This window comes from Kogia breviceps, chromosome 18, assembly GCF_026419965.1.
Source record: "Kogia breviceps isolate mKogBre1 chromosome 18, mKogBre1 haplotype 1, whole genome shotgun sequence".
Taxonomy (NCBI): Eukaryota; Metazoa; Chordata; class Mammalia; order Artiodactyla; family Physeteridae; genus Kogia; species Kogia breviceps.
This window is the reverse complement of record NC_081327.1, coordinates 17,143,796-17,168,329: the sequence shown is the minus strand read 5'-3', so window position 1 is coordinate 17,168,329 and position 24,534 is coordinate 17,143,796. Positions and strand designations below refer to the sequence as shown.

Sequence of the window (24,534 nt, the reverse complement as noted above, 5' to 3'; positions counted from 1 at the left end):
GCTCACGGGCTTCAGTAGTTGCAGCTCGCGGGCTTCAGTAGTCGCAGCATGTGGGCTCACTAGTTGTAGCGCATGGGCTTAGTTGCTCTGTGACATGTGGGATCTTCCCAGACCAGGGGTCGAACACATGTCCCCTACATTGGCAGGCGGATTCTTAACCATTGCTCCACCAGGCAAGTCCCTATTTCTAGCTTCTTTCACTCAACATCACTGTGTGTAATTCAGTGTAGAACTAATGCATTCCTTTTTATTACTGTATAGTATTCCATTGTACGATTATACCACAATTTATTTTTTTATTGTACTACTGATGGATATTTGGATTATTGCCAGATGTTCCCCCATTGTGAATAACACCATTTTGAATATTATTTTACATATGTTTTGGTGCATATATGAAATGGTTCCTTTTCCATTGGTTTATACCTAGGAGTGTAATAGGGTGTGCTGTGTTCAGGTTTGGTGGATATTGTCAACAGTTATCCAAAATGGTTATACCAATTTACAGTGGTTGTACCAGTTCATACCCTCATCAACACTTTGTATTATCAGTCTTGAATTTTGATCATTCTGGTAGGTGTATATGTTTTTGTTCTCATTTGTATTTCCTGATGATTTATGAGGTTGAGCATCTTTTCATTTGTTAATTGCACATTTCTTTATTGGGTGGTCTGCCTTTTACTGACTGATTTGCAGCAGTTCTTTATGTGTTCTGAATACAAGTTTTTTTGTCTATTATGTATATTACAGATATCTTCTAAACTGTGGCTTGCCTTTCTACTCTCAGTGGTGTCTTTTGAAGAACAGAGATTTCTAGTTTTAATGTAATCAAATTTATTAATCTTTTTCTTTGTAGTTAGGGCTTCTATCTCTTTATACTCTGAAGTTGATGCTGATTTTTCTAAATAGCCTTGTGAGTAAGGTAGATGATGAAGGGAGGGGTAAAAATGTGTGCTCATAAAATAATGACCCTGATTTTCAGGGATTCACATCAACTGGGTCAAAAAACCTGTGTGAAACCTGATTTTCTAATATGACACAAAAAGTAAAAGAAGAATCTTTAAAAAAAAAAAAAAAATCCAGGGACTTCCCTGGTTGTCCAGTGGTTAAGACTTTGCCTTCCAGCACAGGGGGTGCGGGTTTGAGCCCTGGTCGGGGAACTAAGATCCCACATGCCTCGCAGCCAAAAAACCAAAACATAAAACAGAAGCAATATTGTAACAAATTCAATAAAGACTTTAAAAAATGGTCCACATCAAAAGAAAAAAAAAATCCAGAAAGGTTTTAAGCAATGTAAATGACATTTGGAATGACAGGGTTGCCTCCTGTGTGTGGTCAGTCATTGTAAAAAGTCTGGTCTTTATATAAATATAAATATATTACAAACAGAAATAATAATAGCTAACATTTTTTAGAACATTTTTCAATGGACCAGGCAATGTTCTAAGTACTCAATATGTGTCAGCTCAATCCTCATGACAGCCCAGTACTTAGGAATATTACTACCCCAGTGTTGTAGATATGGAAACAGAGGCTGGAAGGACTGAACAATTTTCCATGGTCTCAGAAGTGGCAGAGCCAGGGCTTGAATCTTTGCTCCTGTCAGCTATGCCGTTCTGCGTGTACCTGCTTGGCCAGAGAGAACTCTTCGTGAGCCGTACTGCTGCTGCATGCCAAGCCACCTCCAACTTAGTGGTGTGAATCAACAGCTCTTTTATTTTTGCTCAGGGATTCTGTGGGTCAGGAATTCAGAAAGGGCACTATAGGGGTGGCTTGTGTCTGCTCCGTGAGGTTTGGGGCTTGGGAGGGAAGGCTTGAAGGCTGGAGGTGACTGAGACGGCTGGGGTTTCAGGCAACTGAAGGCTCCCTCACCAGTCTGGGGGTTGATGCTGGCTGTCAGCTGGGGCCTCAGCTGGAACATGTACATGATTTCTCCACGTGGACTTTCCAGGTGTGCTAGTTCCAAAAGTGAATGCTTAGGTAAGAAGTAGGCAAAAGCTGTATTACCTTTTATGACCTACCTTTGGAAGTCACATACCATCACTTCCACCATACTTGCAGACTTCTTAAATCTCTTTTAATCGGAAGGCATGTTGAATTGTTAGTCAATTGTGCTGGCTTGGGGAAAATCTCAAGTCTTTGAAAAACTTCAGTTTGTTTTAAGGAAAACAGTTTAGCTGATAGTTTAATTTAGAGGGAAAAAATATGTTTTGTTTGGAAAGAATGAACTAAAGGAGTTTGTTTTTCTCAGTGGCATAAAGAGTTCTTGGGTTCATCACAAAATTTGAAGTGGCTACTTCTCTGGGCCTTAGTTATTTATTCCTTTAAAAGCATAGAAAACTAATTGAACGTGGTAAGACAAACCCTACTGCAAAATTTCTACTGCAGTCTTTTCATGTATGTTCAAGTCACACCTCGAATATTGCAGGACATCCGTGTTCTGCTTTCCTCTGCCTAACCTCTCAAGACAGTTGTTCCTAATTGAATTAGACCTGGAGTAATGTCCAAGTAAGGCCCCAGGCCAAGGAAATGGGGTAGTTTAACCACATCCTTATCTCTGTGGGGTTCTGGGACCAAAGTAACTGACTCTTTATCGATGGGAGAAAGCCTGTAGGAAAATTCAGTCCGTTTTTTAGCCAGATCGAGAAACCTTGGGTTTTCCGATGTCAGATGTTTTCCACACCACCAAGCAACTCAATTCTCAGCAGATATTAGCTGAGTGTTCTGCAGATTTAATTCAATTCTGATACTTTTCTACCTGGAGATAGTATCAGATCCCACCGGTTAAGGGCTCAGTCCCACAGACTGCCATTACTTCAGATGCCAATCACAAGTCTAGGTTGTTACCTGTGCTTCTGACTGGCTGACTGTAAATCAGATTTTAAATCAACTGTAAATGAGGTTCTCGTGACTCCCTCCTCAGGTTTGATTAATTTGCTAGAGAGGATATTATAAAGGATACAGATGTACAGCCGGATGAAGACGTACAGAGGGCAAACTCTGTAGAGGTGGAACTTCCATGCCCTCTCTGGACATGCCACTCTGCCAGCCCTTCCATGTGTTCACCAACCCAGAAGCTCCCTGAACCATCCTTTAGGTTTTTATGGAGACTTCATTACATAAGCACCATTGATTAAATCATTGGCCTTGATGGTTGAACTCAATCTCCAGTCTCTCCTCTGGACTGAAAGTTCCTACCCTCTAATTACATGGTGGGTTCCTCTGGCAGTCAGCCCCAATCCTTAGTTTACCTAGGAGCTTTCCAAAAGTCACCTCATTAACATAACAAAAAACTTTACTGCTCTCATCACTTAGGCAATTCCAAGGATTATAGGAGCCCTGTGCCAAGAACTGGGACTAAGACCAAATACATATTATTATAAATCACAATATCACAGGTTTCTACATTCACTTTCTGTTCTTTTTCTGACTCAACAAAACACATGGTCATGGAATTTACACCTTAATGAAAGAATATAGATAATAAAAAAGTAAACTATAATTTCAGAAAATAAGTGCAGCAAAATGAATAAAACAAGATAGTAGTATAATAGTGTTTTGTTCTAATTTTTTTCTAACTAAGAGAATTTGGTTTGCTCCATGGAATTGTATAGGAAAAGTGGAGAAGAAATGAGAAAATAATATTTTAGCTAACAGAAATATACTCTTAAAAAGGGAGTAAAAGTATATTTTAAGCCACCTTTATATAACTTTGAAGTTGAGGTCCTCTTATAGTATCCCTTCTCTAATCAGTTAAAAATCATTTTAGTAAATGCTTACCCTTATCAGATTGTTCCTACTTTTTTTTTCATACTTAGATCTTTTAATGAATATTCACCATTATAAGTGTCCCTTCAGAATAACCTTTGCACCAGGCTAAGGTAAGGTACTCATAGAATTAGGACTTAGTTGTTCAGCACACTGCTCTTGCTTTATCTCTCCTTTCCTCTCCTTAAAAAAAAATTTAAGGACTTCATATTAAGGGATATTGATTAACAGCAAATTTTACAGAAATAAATCTTTGTCCAGTAGAATGAGAGAGAGAAACTTGGAAAGTAAAAAGCTTCATCTATATGCATTGTTTACTTAGGAAAGCTAATGAAAGTGGTAGATTCTAGGTTAGCTCATAGATTACATTGAATTGTTAGAAAAGAGCATTTCTGACCATGCATAATATTTCACTGTAAATTTTAGCTTTTCTCAAACTCTAAGGTGTACTTGTCCTCCACACACTATTCTAAAAATAATTTGAGGGTTTACTTCTGGGAATATGTGATTCACTACTTCTATAAATATCCATTATTTATTTATTAATTTTTATTTTTATTTTTGGCCATGCCACACAGCTTGCGGGATCTTAGTTCCCCAACCAGGATTGAACCCGTGCCCCCTGCAGTGGAAAGCGCAGAGTCCTAACCACTGGACCACCAGGGAATTCCCTCCATTATTAATTTAAATGTGCTTATTTCATCATTACTGGTGTCTCCCTAATGTAGTAAATGCTGACAGGTCAAAAGCCTTAAAAATGGCAATGTCCCACAGTTCAGGAACATTCTTACCTCTCAGAAAGTAAGAGGGGGCAATCAATATGGGGCACACGGAGTTTAAAAGGTATACTTGTAATATTCTATATCTTAACTATGAGTGTTCATTTTTTCTTTATTATTCTTAAAGATTATGGGAATGGAGGAGATGGACTTTATCCTACAGAATAATCAGCAATACATATAGATATAGAACATATTTGTTACAGGATTGTTTATAATGTTTAAAAGATCAAAAACATTCTCTGTACTAATAGTAGAATGATTAAGTGATGACACTTAATGGAACATTAAGGTGGAACATTAAACCCCATTGAAAATGTATAACTTTTAACTTGAGAAAGTACTATGGAACATTGTCAAAAATAGGATTAAAAATCTGTAGTATGCTTCCACTTTTGCTTCAGATCTATGTATGTACCTTTTTAAAAGACTGGGAAATTATGCAAGTGATTCTTTAGAATCCGTACTTAACTTGCCTGTATATTGCTTTTTTTTTTTTTTTTTTTTTTTTTTTTCCGGTACGCGGGCCTCTCACCATTGTGGCCTCTCCCGTTGCGGAGCACAGGGTCCAGACACGCAGGCTCAGCGGCCATGGCTCATGGGCCCAGCCACTCCGGGTCATGTGGGATCTTCCCGGACCGGGGCACGAACCCATGTCCCCTGCATCGGCAGGCGGACTCTCAATCACTGCGCCACCAGGGAAGCCCTATATTGCATTTTTGTATAAGAGATATAGAGTATATAATCAGGGAAGTGTTTAAATAAAGACCGCATTTGCTGACCAGTTGAGTTAGGACAGAAATTGGCTTAGCAATTTTAACTAAACATCCAAAAGCAGGGGCTCCCATTTTAGACAATATACCAAACTAGATAAAGTGAACAACTCTCCCAATGACGATAACTAAAATGCTAGGTAAATATTTAAAACAATGTTTATATGTATAGTTCATCTATCAGGGAAACTGAGAAACTGCAGAGGTAAAAATGTAAAGCAGGTAGCCTGTGAGGTAAATGAGCTATACCTATTAACATGAATGAATCTCAGAAACATTGAGCTAAGACAAACAAGTCACACAAGAATACATAAAGTGTGATTCTATTTATATGCTCAAAAATATGTGAATAAACAATATGTTAGGGATACATATAGGTAAAACTACAAAAAAGTAAACAAATCATATAGTACAAAATTCAGAGAACTGATGCCCTTTTGAGGAGGAACAGGTATGAGATCTTAGAGGAACCCACAAAGAGCTCTTAAGATAGAGGTAATATTCTCCCTTAAGCAAGTATTATGAACCCAGTGTTTATCATTTTTTAAAATTGCATATACACCTTATACCACTCTTACATGTTTCACCAAAAATCATTTTTTTCAATCATATATGTAAAGTATTACAAATTCTGTGGGAGAAATGCTGATAAGGAAATGAAGTTAAGTATGTGGATTTTGTGGGTAGTTCACTTTCTTGTTTGAGGTTTTGATTGGGTAGTACATACGTGCACAGATGAACTTTAGAATCAGCTTGTCATAGTTTCCTCTTAAAATAATTCTGTTGCTGTTTGTATTGGGATCATGTTAAGCTTCTAGATTAATTTGGAAAGAATTAACAACTTTATACAAACAAGGTGTGGGCTTTTCCATTTTTTCAGGTCATCTATTCTGTCCCTTTAAAGTTTTTTCCATGTATATTATTGTGTACATTTCTTGTTTTGCCTGTATGTATATCCACACACACATATATGTATGTATTAAGTACACAGATAGTCCTCGGTTTGTGCAATAGCATGGGACTTTTAAAATGACCGTTCAAGCTGGAACCATGCAAAGCCATCTTAATTAATGGTGAAAATTACAATTGTTCGATTGCCTTTAAACATTTTTCTTAAAACATTAAAAACTTTTCTGTCAGTTATATAGGGAAATGAAAAATACTAAAAGTAATATTAACCTAGTATACTGTAACTTAAAACTTAGAAACACTGAGAATTAAAGTGTTTTATTTCTTGTAAGAAACTTCTCAAGAGTAGTTTGCGCGGTGCTTGTCTTCTCATTGTAGGCCTTATACAGCACGGGGTGAGCAGCTTTTCTGTGCGTTGGCCAGTTGTCATACTCCTTTCTAAGTATGGATCAACTTTCAAAGATTTTTATCCTTTGCTCTTTAAATATCATGAAACATCTCCAAGAGTTTCTGTAATATGAAATTTTTCACTGGCCTAACCTCCCTGGGGAACAACTTTCCTTATTTATGTCATTAAGTTCATCTTCATGGAGATCCTCTGGCTGCATATCCCGAGTTTCTTCAGTGGTGGCAGTGTCAGCATTCCTGTAGTCGGCTTTTTTTTCTCTAACTCCATTTACATTTGAGTCTAATTTTACTTCCAGTGTTACCACTTTTCTGTTCTCTTGCTCTATGCACTTCCATTTTGTTAGCCAGTTCTCTCTTTTGGATTGTCCATTTTTATAAAATGTTACATGGGTTTATCACTGAGATACAAGGAGGCAACGTAACTACATACTTTGCTGTCTGTGAGTGAATAAATAGAAGTGAGTGACTAATCACTGACAGACTTTGAAAGAAACAACATAATAAGTCACTGATCATAAAGCACCTTTGTTTTCATAGTGGACGGAAGAGTTCCCGGTGAAGTTTGTACTCTACAGTTACTCACAGTTAATGTACTATGAAATTTGAACAGTGTTGTTAGGAGACTCATTTAACTAAGCCATAGTAACCAAAATCCATGCATATCAGAACCATACACAGCAAGGACTGCCTACATACACACAAGCACACACATACACACATACTTATTGCTAGGCTTATTCCTATGTATTTTTTTTTTTTCATTGCTCTTATAACTTGGATCTTTTTCTTCCTTTCCTAGCTTTCAGTATTGTTACGTGGGAAAGCTGTTGATCTATACAGGATGTAAGCTTTACATGCTTATTGAATTATCTGATTACTTGTAAAAGTTTTTAATTCCTGTTGGATTGCCAGGTATATAATTGTATTATCTGCAAATGATTTTCTCAACCTTTCCTTTATGATATTTGTACCTCTTCTTTTATTACCTAATTGTACTGACTAGTAGCTCCACAACACTAAGTAATAGTGGGGATAGTGACCATCCTTATTTTGTTCTTGGGCTTAATGGGAATGATTCTGGTGTTTCCTCATTAAACTTTATAGTAGTTTTGGGGTTGAAAGAGATAGTTTTGAAGATAGATAGATAGATAGATATTTGTAGAATTATTCACCTACTGTATTTTGGTGAGAAATTTTATTGAGTGTTAACTGGGTTTAAGTGTTGTCAGTCTGATCCAAGTGCCTCCTAAAATGTGGTAGGGAACACAGCTGTACCCGTGAAGTATATTTGAAAAAAAAAAAAATAGAAATGAAAAAAACTAACCCTGAATCTAATGAAACCTCTACATCAATAGTTCTCACCAGGTGAAACATTTGGCAGTGTCAAGAGACATTATTGGTTGTCGCAACAGGGAGAGAAAGTGCTAGTAGCCAGTGATGCTGCTAAAAACATCCTACAATGCCCAGAGCAGCCCCCACAATAAAGAATTATCTAGCCCAATGTCAAGTGCTAAGGTTTAGAACCCTTTTCTAGATCTCACTACCACTTTACAAAAAATGTGGGGAATATAGGAACATAACACCAACAGGAAGTAATCAATGCAGTTCATAGTATGGGAAATTCTAGAAGGCAGATGACCTGGTTTCTTCAACATATGAATGGCATGAGGGGGATGGGGGAAAGGAAGAAGAATTATTACAGATTAGAAGGGACTTAAGATATATGCCAACCAAATGCAATATAGTACTACACCATTTTATATGAGGGACTTGAGCATCTCAGATTTTGGTATCTGTGGGAGGTCTTAGAACCAGTTCCCTGCAGATACCCAGGGACAGCTGTATATATCTTGTTTGGATCCTCATTCAAATAAGACATTTCTGCAAAAATCAGGGAAATTTAAGTTGGGGGAATACATGAAACAAGACTGGCAGAATGTCGATAATTATTGGAGCAGGGTAGTGGAGATTCATTATTCTTTCCTACTTTAGTTTTTTGCTTAAAGATTTCCATAATAAAACGTTTTGTTAAGATGGATACTGAATTTCTTTAGATTAACTTTCAGTGACAACAGTGAAAATACGACTTTTCTCTTCTGATCCTTTCAAATAGTGAATTATAATAATACTTTTCCTAATATTAAATTCTCCGTATTCCTAAAATAAGTGTCCCTTCTTCATGGTATTATTATTGTTTTAATGTACTGGAAGATTCTGTTTGCCAGCATTTTATTCAGTATATCTGCATTGATAGTCATAAGTGAGATTGGTGTGTAGTTTTCTTTTTTCTGTTGCCCTTGCCAAATTTTAGTATCAGTGTTATTCTAACTTCATAAAAAGACTTTGAAAGCCTTTTTTAACTCTCTGGAACTTTTAAAGGTTCAAGCTAATTTAAATACAAAGAAGCTGGCTACTCTATTGACTTCAACCACTGGAATGGTAGGCCTTTAGAAAAAAAAATTGGTATCTCATTTCTTCTTTTTCTTTCTCTGTTTCCTAAAAGAATGAACATATACTAGTGCGAACATCACAACTTATGGGCTGTGTTCTCAATGACTTTTTTTTTTTTTTTTTTTTTTTTTTTTTTTTTTTTTTGCCACACCACGTGGCATGCAGGATCTTAGTTCCCTGACCAGGGATCAAACCCTGCAGTGGAAGCATGGTGTCTTAACCACTGGACTGCCAGGGAAGTCCCAACTGTCAACTCTTTTTAATAGGCTATTTTTTAGAGGCAATTTAGGTTCATTGCAGTATTGAGCAGAAGTACAAAGATTTCCTATATACTCTCTGTCCCACACATCCATAGCCTCCGCCATTATCAGCATTCCCCACCAGAGTAGGCCATTTGTTAGAATTGATGAGCCAGTATTGACACATCATTATCATCCTAAGTCTGTAGTTTATATTAGGGTTCACTCTTGGTGCTGTATACTATATGCATTTGAAAAAATTTATAATGACATGTAGCCACCATTACAGTATTATAGTATCATACAGAGTAGTTTCACTGCCCTAAAAATCCCCTGAATCCCACCTATTCATTCCCCCTCAGTGGCCCAAACCCTGGTGACCACTGATCTTTTACTGATTCCATGGATGTGTAGTGTCACACCTTCAACTTTGTCCTTCTCCTTCAATTGTGTTGGCTATTCTGAATCTTTTGCCTATCCATATAAACTTTAGAATCGGTTTGTCAGTATCCACAAAATAACTTGCTGGGATTTTTATTGGAATCATATTGAATCTATAGATCAAATTGGGAAGAACTGACATCTTGACAATATTGAATCTTCCTATCCATGAATATAGAATCTCTCCACATTTATAGTTCTTCTTTGATTTATCAGGGTTTTGTAGTTTTCCTCATATAGACGTTGTACATATTTTATTAGTTTTATACCCAAGTACTTCGTTTTCAGGACTGCTAATGTAAATGGTATTATGTTTTAATTTCAAATACCACTTGTTCATGGCTGGAATATAGGAAAGCAATTGACTTCTGTATATTAACCTTGTGTCCTGCAACCTTGCTATAATAGCTTATTAGTTCCAGGTGTGTTTTGGTGTATTCTTTCAGATTTTCTGCATAGACAGTCATATCATCTGTGAACAAAAAAGTATATATATATATTTAGCTAAGACTTCAGTTATGATGTTGAAAAGGAATGGTGAGGGAGGACATCTGTGCTTCGTTCCTAAACTTACCAGGAAAGTTTCTAGTTTCTTATCAAGTATGATGTTACCTATAGATTTACTGTAGATATTCTTTGTCCATTTGAGGAAATTCCCCTCTGTTCCTAGTTTGCTGAGAGTTTCTATCATGAACGAGTGTTGGATATTGTCAAATGCTCTTTCTGCTTCTGTTGATGTGTTTAGTATGTTTTTTCTTTACTTGTTAATGTGATGATTATGTTGATTGATTTTCAAATGTTGAACCAGCATACCTGGGATAAATTACACTTAGTTATGGTATATAATTCTTTTTATGAATTGTTGGATTCAATCTACTGATATTTCGTTAAGATTTTGCATCTGTGTTCATGAAAGCTATTGGGCTATAGGTTTTTCTTTTTTTTCTTGTAATGTCTTTGTGTAGTTTTGGTATTAGAGTAATGCTGGCCTCATAGAATGAGTTAGGAAGTATTCCCTCTGCTCCTATATTCTGAAAGAAATTGTAGAGAATTGGTATAATTTCTCCCTAAATGTCTGGTAGAATTCACCAGGGAACCCATCTAGACCTGGAACTTGCTGTTTTGGACCTGATTCAATTTCTTTAATAGATACAGCCCTCTTCAGATTGTCTGTTTCTTCTTGTGTGAGTTTTAGCAGATTGTGTCTTTCAAGGAATTAGTCCATTTCATGTAGGTTATCAAATTTGTGGGCGCAGACTTGTTCATATTATCCCTTGATTATCCTTTTAGTGTCTGTGGCGTTTATAGTGATGTCCCCTCTTTCATTTCTGGTACTAGTAATTTTTGTCCCTCTTTTTTCTTAAGTATCCTGTTTACTGGCTGGCTCATTGATTTTATTGTTCTTTTCAAAGAACCAGATTTTGATTTTGTTGATATTCTCTATTGATTTCCTGATTTCAATTTCATTGATTTCTGCTCTAATTTTTATTATTTCTTTTCTTCTACTGACTTTGGATTTAATTTGCTCTTTTTTTCTAGTTTACTAAGGTAGAGACTTAGATGATTGATTTTAGATCTTTCTTCTTTTCTAAAACATGCATTTAATGCTATAAATTTCTCTCCAAGCACTGCTTTTGCTACATCCCACACATTTTGATAAGTTGTATTTTCATTAGTTCAAAATATTGTAAATTTTTTGGTATGATTTCTTCCTTGACCCATGTGTTAACGTATGTGTGTTGTTTAATCTCCAAGTATTTTGAGATTTTCCAGTTATCCTTCTGTTACGGATTTCTAGTTTCATTTTGGTCTGAGAGCAGTCACTGCATGATTTCTATTCTTTTAAATCTGTTAAGGTGTGTTTTGTGGCCCAGAATGTGGTCTGTCTTGGTTAATATTTCATGTGTGTTTGAGAAGAATGTGTGTTCTGCTGTTGTTGAATGAAGTAGTCTGTAGATGTCTATTATATCCAGTTGGTTGATGGGGGTGAGTTCATCTATGTCCTTACTGATTTTTCTGCCTGCTGGATCTGTCCATTCCTGATAGAAGGGTGTTTAATACTCCAAATACAATAGTAGTTCATTTATTCTCCTTGCAGTTCTGTCAGTTTTTTGTCTTACATATTTTTACACTCTGTTGTTAGACACATTCATGCTAAGGATCATTATGCCTTCTTGGAGAAATGACCCCTTTGTCATTATGTAATGCACCATTTTTCCCCTGATAACTTCCCTTACTCTCAAGTCTGCTCTGTCTGAAATGAATATAGCTATTCCTGCTTTCTTTTGAAGAGTGTTAATGTGGTATATCTATGTCAGTCCATTTACTTTTCATTGATATGTGTCTTTATAGTGTGGTTTTCTTATAGACAACATATAGTTGGGTCTTGTTCTTTATTCATTCTGACAATCTCCATCTTTTAATTGGTGTATTTAGACCACTGACGTTTAAAATGATGATTGATATAGTTGAATTTATAGCTACCATATTTATTACTGTTTTCTATTTGTTTTCTGTTCTTCTTTGTTCTATTTTTTTCCTACTCTTTTTCTGCCTTTTGTGGTTTTCACTGAGCATGTTATATGATTCCATTTTCTCTCCTTTCTTAGCATATCAGGTATACTTCATTTTTTACTTTTTATTAATGGTTTCCCTAGCATTTGGCATATACATTTCAGGCTAATCAAAATTCACCTTCAAGTAACAATATACTGGCTTCATGGGTAGTCCAGGTACATTATAATAAAATAACCTAATTCTTCCATCCCTTGCATCACTTCTTTCATTCATTTCACTTATACATAAGCGTGTGTGTGTGTGCATGCACACATACATAATCATACATAAGCATACATAATCGGGTACATTGTTGCCATTATTATTTTGAACAAACTGTTATCTCTCAGATCAATTAAAAATACGGACTTCCCTGGTGATCTGGTGGTTAAGACTTCGCCTTCCAATGCAGGGGGTGGGGGTTCGATCCCTGGTCGGGGAGCTAAGATCCCACATGCCTCCTGGCCAAAAAAACAAAACATAAAACAGAAGCAATATTGTAACAAGTTCAATAAAGACTTTAAAAATGGTCCACATTTAAAAAAAAAATCTGAAAGAAATGGGAGGGAGGAGCTTCAAGATGACGGAAGAATAAGATGGGAGGTCACCTTCCTCCCCACAAATACATCAGACATACATCTACATGTGGAACAACCCCTACAGAACACCTACTGAACACTGGCAGAAGACCTCAGACCTCCCAAAAGGCAAGAAACTCCCCACATACTTGGGTAGGGTAAAAGAAAAAAGAAGAAACAGAGACAAAAGAATAGAAATGGGACCTGCACCAGTGGGAGGGAGCTGTGAAGGAGGAAAGGTTTCCACACACTAGGAAGCCCCTTCACAGGCAGAGACTGCAGGTGGTGGAGCAGGGAAGCTTCAGAGCCACGGAGGAGCGTGCAGGAACAGGGGTGCTGAGGGCAAAGCGGAAAGATTCCTATGCAGAGGATCAGTGCCGGCCAGCTCTCCCCAGCCTGAGAGGCTTGTCTGCTCACCCGCCGGGATGGGTGGGGGCTGGGAGCTAAGGCTCCCGCTTCAGAGGTCGGATCCCAAGGAGAGGACTGGGGTTGGCTGCGTGAACACAGCCTGAAGGGAGCTAGTGTGCCACAGCTAGCTGGGAGGGAGTCCGGGAAAAGATCTGGAGCTGCCGAAGAGGCAAGAGACTTTTTCTTGCCTCTTTGTTTCCTGGTGCACGAGGAGAGGGGATTAAGAATGCCGCTTAAACGAGCTCCAGAGACGGGCGCGACCCGTGGCTATCAGCGCGGACCCCAGAGACCAGCATGAGACGATAAAGCTGCCGCTACGGCCACCAAGAAGCCTGTGTGCAAGCACAGGTCACTATCCACACCTCCCCTCCCGGGAGCCTGTGCAGCCTGCTGCTGCTAGGGTCTCATGATCCAGGGACAACTTCCCTGGGAGAACACATGGTGCCTCAGCCTGTTGCAACATCAGGCTGGCCTCTGCCACCACAGGCTCTCCCCATATTCCGTACCCCTCCCTCCCCCCAGGCTGAGTGAGCCAGAGCCCCCAAATCAGCTGCTCCTTTAACCCCGTCCTCTCTGAGCGGGAACAGATGCCCTCAGGCGACCTACACACAGAGACGGGGCCAAATCCAAAGCTGAAACCCAGGAGCTGTGCGAACAAAGAAGAGAAAGGGGGGAAATCTCTCCCAGCAGCCTCAGGAACAGCGGATTAAATCTCCACAAGAAACTTGATATACCCGGCATCTGTGGAATACCTGAATAGACAATGAATCATCCCAAATTGAGGCAGTGGACTTTGGGAGCAATGATATATATATTTTTTCCCTTTTTCTCTTTTTGTGAGTGTGTATGTGTATGCTTCTGTATGTGATTTTGTCTGTATAGCTTTGCTTTTGCCATTTGTCCTAGGGTTCTGTCTGTCCAGTTTTTTTTGTTTGTTTTATAGTTTGTAGTGCTTGTTATTATTGGTGAATTTGTTTTTTGGTTTGGTTGATCTCTTTCTTTCATTTTTTCTTTTATTTTTAAATTTTTAATAATTTCTTATTTTTCTAAATAACTTTATTATTTTTTTTTCTTTCTTTTTTTTTCTCCCTTTTATTCTGAGCTGTGTGGATGACAGGGTCTTGGTGCTCCGGCCAGGTGTCAGGGCTGTGCCTCTGAGGCAGGACAGCCAAGTTTAGGACATTGGTCAACCAGAGACCTCCCAGCTCCACATGATATCAACCAGCGAAAATCTCCCAGAAATCTCCATCTCAATGCCCAGCAAGCTACAGTGCTGGACACCCTATGCCAAACAATTAGCAAGACAGGAACACACCCCACCCATTAGCAGAGAGGCTGCCTAAAATCATAGTAAGTTTACAGACACCCCAAAACACACCACCAGACACAGACCTGCCCACCAGAAAGACAAGTTCCAGCCTCATCCACCAGAACACAGTCCCTTCTACCAGCAAGCCTACACAACCCACTGAACCACCCTTAGCCACTGGGGTCAGACTCCAAAAACAACAGGAACTACGAACCTGCAGCCTATGAAAAGGAGACCCCAAACACAGTAAGTTAAGCAAAATGAGAAGACAGAGAAACACACAGCAGATGAAGGAGCAAGGTAAAAACCCACCAGACCTAACAAATGAAGAGGAAATAGGCAGTCTACCTGAAAAAGAATTCAGAACAATGATAGAAAAGATGATCCAAAATCTTGGAAATAGAATGGAGAAAATACAAGAAATGTTTAACAAGGACCTAGAAGAACTAAAGAGCAAACAAACTGATGAACAGCACAATAAATGAAATTTAAAATTCTCTAGAAGGGATCAATAGCATAATAACTGAGGCAGAAGAACGGATAAGTGACCTGGAAGATAAAATAGTGGAAATAACTACTGCAGAGCAGAATAAAGAAAAAAGAATGAAAAGAATTGAGGACAGTCTTAGAGACCTCTGGGACAACATTAAATGCACCAACATTTGAATTATAGGGATCCCAGAAGACAAAGAGAAGAAAGCAACTGAGAAAATATTTGAAGAGATTATAGTTGAAAACTTCCCTAATACAGGAAAGGAAATAGTTAATCAAATCCAGGAAGCACAGAGAGTCCCATACAGGATAAATCCAATGAGAAACACGCCAAGACACATATTAGTCAAACTATCAAAAATTAAACACAAAGAAAAAAATATTAAAAGGAGCAAGGGAAAAACAACATACAAGGGAATCCCCATAAGGTTAACAGCTGATCTTTCAGCAGAAACTCTGCAAGCCAGAAGGGAGTGGCAGGACATATTTATTTATTTATTTATTTATTTATTTATTTATTTATTTATTTATTTATTTATTATAAATGTATTTATTTATTTATTTTTGCTGTGTTGGGTCTTCGTTTCTATGCGAGGGCTTTCTCCAGTTGCGGCGAGCAGGGGCCACTCTTCATCGCTGTGCGCAGGCCTCTCACTGTTGCGGCCTCTCGTTGCAGAGCACAGGCTCCAGACACGCAAGCTCAGTAGTTGTGGCTCACGGGCCCAGTTGCTCCGCGGCATGTGGGATCCTCCCAGACCAGGGCTTGAACCCGTGTCCCCTGCATCAGCAGGCAGACTCTCAACCACTGCACCACCAGGGAAGCCCCGCAGGACATATTTAAAATGATGAAAGGGAAAAAATTTACAACCAAGATTACTCTACCCAGCAAGGATTTCATTCAGATTTGATGGACAAATGAAAACCTTTACAGACAACCAAGGCTAAAGAGAATTCAGCACCACCAAACCAGCTTTACAGCAAATACTAAAGGAACTTCTCTACGCAGGAAACACAAGAGAAGGAAAAGACCTACAATAACAAACCCCAAACAATTAAGAAAATGATAATAGGAACATACATATTGATAATTACCTTAAATGTAAATGGATTAAGTGCTCCAACCAAAAGACATAGACTGGCTAAATGGATACAAAAACAAGACCCGTATATATGCTGTCTCCAAGACACCCACTTCAGACCTAGGGACACATGCAGACTGAAAGGGGATGGAAAAAGATATTCCATGCAAATGGAAATTAAAAGAAAGCTGGTGTAGCACTTCTGATATCAGACAAATTAGACTTTAAAACAAAGACTATTACAAGAGACAAAGAAGGACACTACCTAATGATCAAGGGATCAATCCAAGAAGAAGATATAACAATTGTAAACGTTTATGCACCCAACATAGGAGCACCTCAATACATACGGCAAATGCTAACAGCCATAAAAGGGGAAATCGACAGTAACACAATCCTAGTAGGAGACTTTAACAGCCCACTTTCACCAATGGACAGATCATCCAAAATGAAAATAAATAAGGAAACACAAGCTTTAAATGATACATTAAACAAGATGGACTTAATTGATATTTATAGGATATTCCATCCAAAAACAACAGAATACACATTTTTCTCAAGTTCTCATGGAACATTCTCCAGGACAGATCATATCTTGGGTCACAAATCAAGCCTTGGTTAATTTAAGAAAATTGAAATCGTATCAAGTATCTTTTCTGACCACAATGCTATGAGACTAGATATGAATTACAGGAAAAGCTCTGTAAAAAATACAAACACATGAGGGCTAAACAGTACACTACTTAATAACCAAGTGATCACTGAAGAAATCAAAGAGGAAATCAAAAAATACCTAGAAACAAATGACAATGGAGACACAACGACCCAAAACCTATGGGATGCAGCAAAAGCAGTTCTAAGAGGAAAGTTTATAGCAATACAATCCTACCTTAAGAAACAGGAAACATCTCGAATAAACAACCTAACCTTGCACCTAAAGCAATTAGAGAAAGAAGAACAAAAAACCCCAAAGTTAGCAGAAGGAAAGAAATCATAAAGATCAGATCAGAAATAAATGAAAAAGAAATGAAGGAAACAGAAGGGATATATGTATATGTATAGCTGATTCACTTTGTTATAAATCAAAAATTAAGACACCATTGTAAAGCAATTATACTCCAATAAAGATGTTAAAAAACTTTATAAATAAATAAATATAAATAAAAGCTTTTATTTTATCCTTCTTATACCTTATCTGATGTTTTTCCTTTCTTTGTGTGGATCCACGTTTCTTTTTTTAAATTTATTTATTTATTTTTGGCTGCGTTGGGTCTTCATTGCTGCGTGCAGACCTTCTCTAGTTGTGCGAGCAGGGGCTGCTCTTCATTGCAGTATGTGGGCTTCTCATTGCAGTGGCTTCTCTGTTACCGAGCATGGGCTGGAGGTGCGTGGGCTTCAGTAGTTGTGGCTCACGGGCTTAGTTGCTCTGTGGTATGTGGTATCTTCCTGGACCAGAGATCAACCCGTGTCCCCTGCATTGGCAGGAGGATTCTTTACCACTGCGCCACCAAGGAAGTCCCCAAGTTTCTTGATCTATATCATTTGCCTTCTTTCTAAAGAACTTCTTTAACATTTCTTACAAGACAGATCTACTAACAACAAATTTCTTCAATTTTTGTTTGTCTGAGAAGGTCTTTTATTTTATTTTTATTTATTTAGTTGCGCCGGGTGTTAGTTGCAGCACATGGGCTCCTTAGTTGCAGCATGCGGACTCTTGATTGTGTCCTGCATGTGGAATCTAGTCATTATTGTTTAAAGTATTTCTTCTGTTCCTTTCTCTCTTCTTCTAGTATTGCCATTACACATAGATTACACCTTTTGTAATTGTCCCTTTTGTGGTTGTATATTCTGTTCTGTTTTTTCCAGTCCTTTTTTTTGTTTGTTTGCTTTCTAGTTTTGGAGGTTTCTATCTAGTGAGATATTCTCAAGCTTAGAGATTCTTTCCTCAGATGTATCCAGTCCACTAAGAGGCCCCATCATAGGCACTCTTCATTTGTTATGTATTTTTTAACTCTCTTTTTGGTTCTGATCTCTTTGATTTCTTTTTGCTTCTTAGAATTTCCATCTCTCTGCTTTCATTGCTCATCTGTTTTCCCAGGCTGTGTATTTTATTCATTGGAGCTCTTAGGATATTAATCGTAATTGTTTTAAATCACCAATCTGATAATTCCATCATCCTGCTATATCTGACTTGTTTCTTTGTTTGCTCTGTCTCTTCAACTTTGGTTTTTGCCTTTTAGTATGTCTTGTAATTTTTTCTTGATAGTCAGGCATGATGTACTGGGTAAAAGGCACTGCTGTAGATAGGCCTTTAGATATGTGGTCATTAAAAGTGGGGGGAGGGGAAATGTTCTGTAGTCCATAACTAGGTCTCAGTTTTTTAGTAAGCCTGTGTCTCTGGGCTGTGAACTATACTTTGCAGTCCCCTCCCTCCCCAACCCTTGGTGGACAAAATAGCTGGAGTGGGCTGGAGTTGGTATTTCCTTCCCTCCAGTCACATATGCTCTGATAAAACTCCAGTAGGTTAGGCTCTGGTTAAATAATTTCTCCTGAGAATAGACCTTGCTAAGAACAGAATGTTCTGGGACTTCCGTGACGTCCAGCATTTAAGACTCCATGCTTCCACTGCAGGGGGCACAGGTTCAATCCTTGGTGGGGGAACTAAGATCCAACATGCTGCGTGGTATGCCCCCAACCCCCACCAAAACAAACAAACAAAAGAACAGAATGCTCTGGCATATCCCAAAGTGGTTCTTTTACCCCTCTGCTGACTGTCTTGTTGTGAAGAAGAGTTCAGGTAAGTTACCTGATTTTTGTTAAGCTTGTAATTAAGTATTTAATAAAAATGTCTTTTTTAAAGTATGTCTTCAGTTTCCTAAAAAGATAAACATAATTCTGCTCTTAGGTATTTACCCAAATGATGAAAACTTATATTCACACGAAAACCACACATAAATGTTTAATAGAAGCTTTATTCACAATTGCCAAAACTTAGAAGCAACTAGATGTCCTTCAGTAGAGAACTGGATAAACAAACTGGTACATTCATACAATGGAATATTATTTAGCGATAGGAGGGGGAAAAAAGGGCTCTCAAGCCATGAAAAGACATGGAGGAACTTTAAATGCAAATGGAAAAGGGAAAGAAACCAGTCTGAAAAGGCTATATACTGTATGATTCCAACTATTATGCGACATTCTAGAAAAGGCAAAACTATGGAGACAGTAAAAGAATCAGTGATTCCCAGGGACTGGGGAAAGGGAGGGATGAATAGGTGGAGCACAGAGGATATTTAGGGTTGGGAAATTATTCAGCATGATATTATAATGACAGATTCATGGCATAATGCATTTATTAAAATACATAGAACTATACAACACAGTGAGCCCTAATGTAAACTGTAGACTCTAGTTAATAATAATGTATCAATATTTTTTCATCAAATATAACAAATATTCCACACTGATGCAAGATGTTAATAATAGGAGGAACTGTATGCAGGGGAGAGAGTGGGTAAACCTTAAACATGCTCTAAAAAATAGTCCGTTAATTTTTTTTAACTACTTCATTCAGTTCAGATTTTACAACGTATACCCAATGATGTGAAACAATTATTATTTTGAATAGAAACTTTAAGATTATTAATTATCTTTTACTTATGAAATCTAAATTGTTGAAGCATTTCAGGACTACTTACATTTTCTGTGAATCTTTAAGTAAGCACAGAGTTCATGTTGAAAATTATTTAATTCTTCTCTGCTTTCTTAAGAAATAGAGTGGTATAGAGTATTGATTCTGTGTATGTGGTTAAATAATATAGAGCAAAGATTTTTCATATTACTATATTAGAAATCTTTCCAAATATTGTAATAGCTAAAGTAATTTGGGATGTTTGTCCTGATTCTTATAAATTCTTTATAATGTAAAATACTTTATTTCATTGATTCTGAGATATCCACCCTAGGACATTTTAGCCTCCGAAATCAATATGTGTCTTATAATCAGTGGCATCTTAGATTCAGTGAAATATGTCTAATATGTCTAAATATGTCTAATAAGTCTTCAGGAGAATAAATTTAATAATTGTTACAGAATCATTGTAATTACTAAAAATGATATGGGATCATCTGATTTACTTCATATCTATCTTTCAGATGCTCTTTGTGTGGGTATGTATGCAGCCATCCTCCTTCTTTGAAGTCTCATATGTGGAAGCATGCCAGTGACCAAAATTATAACTATGAACAAGTAAACAAGGCTATTAATGATGCAATTTCACAAAGTGGCAGGTATTTGATCTTACTGTTATATATAAATAGGTTATTGTTTATAATTATATATGATTATATATAAAGTTAGGATTAAATCTACTAGTCTACATTATAACCAACTCAAGGTTTGATGTGTTTTCTTTTGTTTTTAAGAGTTCAGGGGAAATCCTCCGGAAAGACTGTATTAAACAGCAGTGAAGAAAGAGCTGATTCTGTCACTGGAAGTTCAGAAAATTTGGTGTCATCCTCAGAGCTGATTTCCCAGGCTCCCAGTGAAGTCGTAGGTACCAACGAGAATGAGAAACTAAACCCTACAAGTAATACCTCATATAGTTTAGAAAAAAACTCCAGTCTGGCCCCTCCTGGCGTGGAGTATTGCGTTTTACTCTTCTGTTGTTGTATTTGTGGTTTCGAGTCTACCAGCAAAGAAAATCTTTTGGATCATATGAAGGAGCATGAGGGTGAAATTGTAAACATCATCCTAAATAAGGACCACAACACAACTCTAAACACAAATTAGGTGGAATAGTTATCTGAAGAGGAAAACAGCAGAAGAGGAATCCTTTAAACCACAGTTTGCCCTTTGTGCTGTCCAGTAACTTACTAGGCACAGAAGAAATAGTTGGTGTGATTTTTGAAGAAATGACAGATGTGACTTTGGAATGAAATTTGTAATAAAAGGAATTCTAAATGGATAAGGGGTAATAATATTTAAGCATTTTGAGTGAGGAGAAGTGGGTTGATGAGGCAGCAAAGATGTACTCTTATAATAACCCTCTGTTACCTCTTAGTTTGAGTGTATTTATTATTAAAAGCTTGTTATAGTGTAGAAATGCAAGCAAAAGAGTTAAGAAAGGGCTTTTCAGGAACTATTCTACAACTTACTGTTATGAAGGTGTCACAATCTTAAGCAGAGCTTAATTTTCTTGCTTCTCAATTTTGACATGAATGACAACCCTCCTGTGAGAAATGGGAGGCACGTGTCTGAGGGTTTTTTGGTATCAACAAGGAAAGAAAAGATCATTACAGGGATTTGAGATGATCAGCCTAAATCTTTAGCCAGATTGATAGGAACAAATCATATACTCAATCTGAGATATTTTACTTTACTCTTTAGAAAGAAAAAAGAAAGAAAAGAGACCTCTAAATCCAAATCTAGATTGTAAATAGGCGTTTACAAAGTAAATTATTGTCTTAAATTTACAGTGAATGTCTTGTGGGCAAAGGAGGAAAGAGGTGAATTCCCACCAGCCTCAAACCAAATCTCATGGTTCATAAAAATGGTGACTGGTTGAGCACAGTGTACTTCTCAGAGGTTCTTTTCAGAGTGTTGATGGAATACCCCAGCTTCTCAATAGTTACATAGGCCTTCTAATCCACTCTTCTAAACTAGACCAAGCTTGTTGTCTAAAAACAACAAAGTAGGAAAAATTGCATTTGCTCATCAGACCTTGGAAGTAGTTTGAACTGTTAAATAAAAATCATTTGTGGGAAGAGGAATGAAATTCAAAAACCCCTTAAAATGAATACTACTATTGAGATTTTACTTCCTGGAGCTTTTTATTTACTTATACTTAGCATAAGAGATACAACCAAATGTGGCTAAAATGTAGTAAAAATTCAGGTTGTTTATAAAACGTTTAATAACAAACAAAAACTATTTGGGTTTCTCCTATCCAGGAAATTGTATTTTGTTGGTGTGCAGTAGGACACATGGGAAGCCAACTAAAACTCTCCATCAAATAGATGTAATCTTCTCATTAATTACACATTTGTATTACAGTGTATTTCAAAGAGTGAAGAGAACAGGGTTTTTTGGTTTTTCTTTTGTAGTTCTGATCATTTATGTATGCATTGTTCTGTTAATGTCAGTTCTGCCTACAAGTCAAAAGGCGGCCGGTGCACCAGTGCACCGTCCTCACGGTGCTCTTTCTGAACTTGACTCTAACATCTTCTAGAGCTGAGGCTGTGACTCTCATAAAGCTTAGAAAACATCGAAAACAGAATTTCTTGAATAGGATACTCTGTAGACACATTTTAGGCAAGAATTCTCTTCTCAAAGTCCAGGTATGAATCGAATGAATTAACATTTTTCAGTTAGCATTAGGAACTATTTAAGTGGGGCCAGGTAACCTGAAATACTGTCTGATTTGTGTGTTTTTGTTTTTGTTTTGATTTGCTTTTTAAAATCTAATTTGATGATGATATTTGAACAGAGTTGATTGTAACTTTGCAACTCTTTAATTTATGTAGCTTTAGTTTATTTGTGAAAGTTAATCCATTTCTGATATCTGGTTTTTAAGAGAAAATGGATTCATATATACTAAACTGTATTCCCCAAATCCACATGCAGTGGTTTTTCTCATTTTCTCCTGTTCTCAGAATTAAAACACAGTTATATTTCATTTCAAATTCAAAAATAAACTAAAATATTTTAAATGGTTCCATTATTACTATATTGTTCCCACTTAGTTTTTTCATTACTAGTAGCTCTGACTCAATGTTTCTTTATAAAAATCTATTATTCTGAAAATTAACAACCTTAGAAGAGTTTTTGTTTTACAAATTGTCCTTGGCTTTAATTTTATATAATCATTTGGAAAATACTACTAACCAAAAAACATTCCCAAAATTTCAACAGTGTATTTTAAAATTAACTTTCTTCATTTCCTTAAACTACTTCCATTGACTATTACTTAAATTTTCCATTTGGAATCACGAATTTAAAATTTCCCTAGCTCATGGGAAAGAATTAACCCAGAAGTTCAAAAGTCTTTAAATAATCATCTGCTTCCAGCCTAAAATATCTTCAAAAGCTTTCTCTTGGCCTATAGGAGGAACCATATACCAAGGATGTTGTGTACCTTCCCATTATGGTTTTGAGGCAAGCCTTAAGTTAACCCTCCCCACTAAGAACAACTGAATATGATGAAGACTAAATATGCAATTTTAATTATAGAATAGATATTTAAATAATCAGGAATTCCCTTTATAGGAATAACATTTACTGGTACTAGATCTTTTGCCATGTAAAGTTCAGTATTTGTTTTCCCCTCTGACCACTTAAAATTCTAAGATTTGACAGTGAAAATAGTTTTTAAAACACTTACTGGGTAAGGCAAAGGTGGGGAGGGGGAAGATGATGCATTCTGATCATTATAAATAATACTTTTTCAGGGCTCTATCATTTTCTCTCTTTCTCTAATAATCCAGAATACGGTTGGTATCCCCAGTGTTCTAATAGTACCATGCCTATATTCCAGTTGACCTGTAGACTTCAAGTTCTGTGTCCAGCCAGTGCAGTGTAGTGACACTGACTGAAGCCTTTATTCTAGATCTTTCATCAATTTGAGGTAGCTATCAGTGGCTTTGTTATTATTTTCTTTGTCTTTTCTCACAAAGCAAATGGTGGGCACCTATGTTTACATTGTATCTTCCTGCAGTGTACTTGGCTTGACAAAGACAAGCAGGCTTCTCTTTTGAGACTTATTATATTTTTAGTTTTCATAGACACTTATTTAATCTTTTTTATTGTACAGCAAGGTGCTCTAAGTAATATTCTATAAAATATATTTAATAGAGATTTGAGTTTGATATTCATGGACATGAATACATGTATTTTTTTAAGAAATAAGTATTGTGTAACACTATGGCATTGCTTCTATAGCCAAAGTCTAAAAATTTCTGGAACACTGACATGTAAAGACTACAGTTAATTCTGACACTGTATCTTATTAAAATAGGATGATTTGCATTTTGTAAAATTATCCTGCACATCAAGCTGCATGCCTTAATGCCTAAAACTCTAGGATTGTTTTCATGGTAGAACAGTTTATCTGTTCAACAAACAGTGAAGCAAGGTCTTAGCGCTTCTTTAACTACCTTTGGAAATACTGTACAATGTTAGAATAATTTATTTTGCTTTACAGAAGTTTGTCATGTATTGACTTTAATATGGTATTTTGGTAATAAATTTTTTGTTAAAAACACTTGCCTCTAAGTTTTATTAACAAAAAGTTATATCCATTCTTATTTTGGAAATATTGATTTAATCACCTAGAAATTTGGATTT

The 24,534-nt window shown here is 36.9% G+C and overlaps 1 protein-coding gene across 5 annotated transcripts in view; it reads left to right on the top strand.

Moving 5' to 3' along the window:
* The window catches only part of ZNF507 (zinc finger protein 507), a 44,807-nt gene that overhangs the window by 19,791 nt on the left and 482 nt on the right, over positions 1 to 24,534 (top strand). For 2 of the 5 annotated variants that reach the window (XM_059046020.2, XM_067018458.1), the window contains 2 exons: positions 20,346 to 20,480; positions 20,616 to 20,742. In XM_059046020.2, coding sequence (XP_058902003.1) covers positions 20,346 to 20,480; positions 20,616 to 20,742 — 262 coding nt within the window. Of the gene's footprint in view, positions 1 to 20,345; positions 20,481 to 20,615; positions 24,445 to 24,534 lie in introns of those variants that run through there. The other 3 variants (XM_059046018.2, XM_059046019.2, XR_010837671.1) reach the window with 2 other exon arrangements.